General features: G+C 62.4%; 1 protein-coding gene and 1 non-coding gene across 2 annotated transcripts in view; both read left to right on the top strand.

Annotated features, from left to right (window-relative positions):
- Nucleotides 1–2,338, top strand: part of TBRG4 (transforming growth factor beta regulator 4) — a 13,989-nt gene extending 11,651 nt beyond the window's left edge. The window contains exons 7-9 of the mRNA XM_035889284.1: nucleotides 228–470; nucleotides 1,183–1,294; nucleotides 2,004–2,338. Of these exons, the coding sequence (XP_035745177.1) occupies nucleotides 228–470; nucleotides 1,183–1,294; nucleotides 2,004–2,277 (629 nt within the window). The 3' untranslated portion in view covers nucleotides 2,278–2,338. The remainder of the gene's footprint in view (nucleotides 1–227; nucleotides 471–1,182; nucleotides 1,295–2,003) is intronic.
- LOC118451752 lies at nucleotides 822–961 on the top strand. The gene has a single exon (XR_004841303.1). It is a non-coding gene; the product is annotated as a small nucleolar RNA SNORA5 (small nucleolar RNA).
- Nucleotides 2,339–3,837: the final 1,499 nt, after the last annotated feature.

Here is a 3,837-nt window from a genome sequence, read left to right on the forward strand (position 1 = left end):
CAGCTTGTGGGGGCTTCCTATGAGCACCCGGCAGTGGGAGCAAGGCCAGGAACCCCAGAATTTGGCTGTTGGTGATCTGTGTCTCGATGCCAGCAGGCAGAGACCCATCGTGGGGGGGATCAGAACCAGGAATCCCAATCAGATAGGCGGATAGATGAAGAGCCAGACCCTGCTGTGGGCCGGGGCTTTGTGTTGTGTCTCTAGCTCTGCTTCTCCCCTCCCACCAGGTGATCAGTCCCCCAAGGCCCAGAACTTACGGCTGAAGCTCATCCACATCAATGCTGCTGCCAAGCTGGAAATCCCCAACTACCGGGGGCCATTCCTGCCGGCAGAGATGCTGAGCCTCGCGGAGCCGGCGGGGGAGAAGGTCACCCTGCTGCAGAGCAGCCTGCGGGAGGCATTGGCGGGGGTGCTGGGCAGCCAGGACAACGGGCGCTTCGACGTACGCACCATCTATGGCTGGCAGATCGGTGAGTGCGTCCTCTCCCCGCCTCCGTGGGCAGCAGCAGGAGACCCCATCGGGCTCTGCCTGGAGGGAGTTGAACCTGAGGACTCGGGTACAGCTACCAGGCTTTAACCCACCTCATCCTTCAGCCTCAGGCCCCTCTGCTTCCTCATCGCAGCTGCCCTGCCTTGTTCCCATCTCCTCCCACAACTCTCCTCCAAAGGCAAAGCAGAAACCGCTGCCCAGGGCTTGGTTGTGGGTAGCAGATGCGGGAGGGAAGCCCTCCTCCTGCAGCCAGGCAGCGCCCAGGCTGCTTGAAAGGCTTCTGGCTCTGCCCTCCCTTCCCCTGCCGCACCCCAGGCTCCCCCTGCTCTCCTGCAGCCCTGTCAAATTCGGTCCCTGCCTCCTCCGTGGTGGGGACCGGCCAACCGGCTGCCACAGCAACTTCCGTAGTCCATGAGCCCCATGTCCCCTTCCCGTGGGATGCCAGGGGGTAAAATCATGCCACGAACACGTCTTCTGCCCGAGGAGATGCTTGGGGGGGCACAGCCCCTGCCCTATGGCGGTGCGAGGAGGATGCTGTACCCTGGCCGTGCGCACAGAGCTGCTCCGCGGCTCCGGCAAGGATGGGTTTTTTAGGAAGGGAGCAAGCGGGACCTCACGTCACCAGGGGGAGACGGTGTGAGCAGCGTCCAGGTGGGTCTAGGGAGTCCCTGTGTTCCCTCCTCTCCGTGCAGATGCCGAGATGGTGGTGAACAGCGAGAACAAACCTCTCCCCTTGAAGGACTTTGCTGCTCCCCATCTGCTCCACTCGGAAGGGAAAAAGCCGCTGCCGCCGGGTGCCAGGAGGTGGGTCTGGGCTCAGCTGTGCCCTGCCATCCAGGCAGGACTTCGTGGGGAGAGGAGGAGGAGGAGGAGGAAGGCTCTGCCTTTGTGGTGCTGAGGATTCGTGGGCTCCGCACCTCCCAGGCGCAGTGGCCAGTGGCTCGCTGCTGCGTCGCAGGGGTTGCCAGTGTGCCAAGGACACCCTGCCCAGCTGCATCCCCCCTTGTTTGGGAGCAGGAAGAGGGTGGGCACAGGACAGAAACTGGGGGTAGGGCCATGCCAGCCCCACACGGGGTAACGTTTTGCAGCCAGGGCTGCTCTGACCAGCCCAGCTGGTGGAGGCACGGCAGGGGAGGGGGCCGGATGCTGGTCGTGGTGATGGTTTTCTCTCCAAAAAGAGCCTCTGCCAGATCTGTCTGCCACGGAGCCCGGCTGTCTGCAGGGCCCTGGGGACTGAGCTGCCTCCTGCCTGCCTGGAAAAAAGGCAGCATCGCCCCACTCAGCTCGTCAGCAGGCCTGGGCTGTGGATAAATTACACTTGAGCCGCTGTCCTGGTGCTTCTCTGGTGGCTCAGAGGCAGGCTAACGTCTCCAGCAGGACAAATCCATGTCCTGCTGGCATGGGGCAATCGGCAGTGCCGCGCAGGCCTTTCTGCCGCAGCTCCCTTCGGGATCTGGGTGCTGCTGCCAGCTCTGCTGGTCTCACAGCCTCCCACCCCATGTGCATCTCCCAGGGTCGCCTTCCTCCGGTGGGAATTCCCCAATTTCAGCAACAGAAGCAAGGACCTGCTGGGCCGCTACGTCATGGCCCGGCGCCACGTCCAGGCGGCCGGCTTCCTCGTGGTGGACGTGAGTAGCTGTGGGGAAGAGAGGGATCTCTTAATTCCATGGAGACAGAGGAGCAGACACCTTCTTGGGGAGGCGGGGGGGGTACCAGCTTCCTTCTCACTCCCCTCATGTTCTTCCCGACGGCTCCCAGTGCTCCTTCCTTGCCCGTGCCGGGATTAGCTGCCATGATCCCCTCCAGGCCAGCTGGTCGGCAGCCCGAAGGCACCGGGGAGGCGGGGGGGGGGGGGGGAGCTTCCCGGAGGTAATTACAGCTCTCCTGGCAGGCAGCGAGCCCTGCGGAGCCCTGGGGTCAGCCCTGTCCTGTCTGAGCTGCCTACCAGTGGCGTGGCTCCAGGGGGGCCACATGTCACCCCAGAGCAGTGTCCTTGTCACCCCTAGCCTGGGTCGTGTCCCCCTCCCCGTTTCCCCTCAAGGACCCTGAGCTTCAGCGCTTCCCCAGCGTCCGCCCCGCTGCTCCCTGCGCCTGCTGCCGCGCTTTGAGGCTGATGCGAAGTGAGGTTTGAGGTTCACCGGCGCTGCTTTGCCCAGCCGCTTGCGTAATTTCTCCCCCCACCCTGCGCTGGCTGGCTGGGGGGGCTCGGGGGGGGGGCGGGGGGGGGGGTCTCCTGCCAGCCTGCCTTGCTCCTCCTTGGGCTCCTGCAAGGGGGAGTCCACCACCCCCCAGAAGGGGTCAGCATCACCCAGAATCACCACTGCCAGGCAGTCTTCAGGGCAGGTTGCCATGACCCAGGGGCAGGACCTTGCACTTAGCCTTCTGGAACCTCATGAGGTTCACATGGGCCAACCTCTCCAGCTTGGCCCGGTCTCTTTGGATGACATCCCATCCTTCTGGCATATTAATTGCACCCCTCAGCTTGGTGTCATCTGCAAACTTGCTGTGGGTGCGCTCAATCTTGCTGTTTGTGTCATTGATGAAAATATTAAAGAGCACCAGTCCCAGTAAAGACCTCTGAGGGACACCACTTGTCACCGGTCTCTATTTAGACATCGAGCTGTTGACCACAAATTGCCCTCTGGATGCGACCATCCAACCAATCCCTTCTCCACTGAACAGTCCACCCCTCCAATCCATACCTCTCCAATTTAGAGAGAAGGCTGTTGGGGAGACAGTGTCAAGGGATTTACAGAAGTCCAGCTAGATGACAACAGTTGCTTTTCCCTTGCCCGCTGATGCAGTCACTCCATCCTAGAAGGCCACTTGGTTGGTCAGGCAGGACATGCCCTTGGTGAAGCCATGCTGGCTGTCTGGAATCACCTCCCCAGACTCCATGTGCCTTAGCACAGCTTCTAGGAGGATCTGTTCCATGATCTTCCCAGGCACAGAGGCAAGGCTGACAGGGTGGTAGTTCCCGGGGTCCTCCTTTCGACTTTTCTTAAAGATGGGCACAATGGTTCCCTTCTTCCAGCCCCCAGGACCTGAGAGCAGCCAGGAGCCCAGGGCTGAGCAGGCCCCCTGACCCCGCAGGAGACACCCAGCCCCTCCCTGCCGGGACAGCGGGTCACAGTGGCCAGGTCCCTCTGCAGAGCCCCCCTCCCCCCCAGCAGACCCACACTCCCTCCCAGCTCGGTGTCCTCTGCAAACGGACTGGGGGCGCCCTCGATCCCCTCGTCCAGGTCATTGATAAAGATATTAAAGATACTAATGCGGTGGAGCTGCCGGCTGGAGAGCAAGTGCCGGGGCTCCTGCCCCTCTTCCCCCGCCCGCCCCCCCTCCTCCTG

This window comes from Egretta garzetta, unplaced genomic scaffold, assembly GCF_000687185.1.
Source record: "Egretta garzetta isolate BGI_Z169 unplaced genomic scaffold, ASM68718v1 scaffold92, whole genome shotgun sequence".
Classification (NCBI taxonomy): Eukaryota; Metazoa; Chordata; class Aves; order Pelecaniformes; family Ardeidae; genus Egretta; species Egretta garzetta.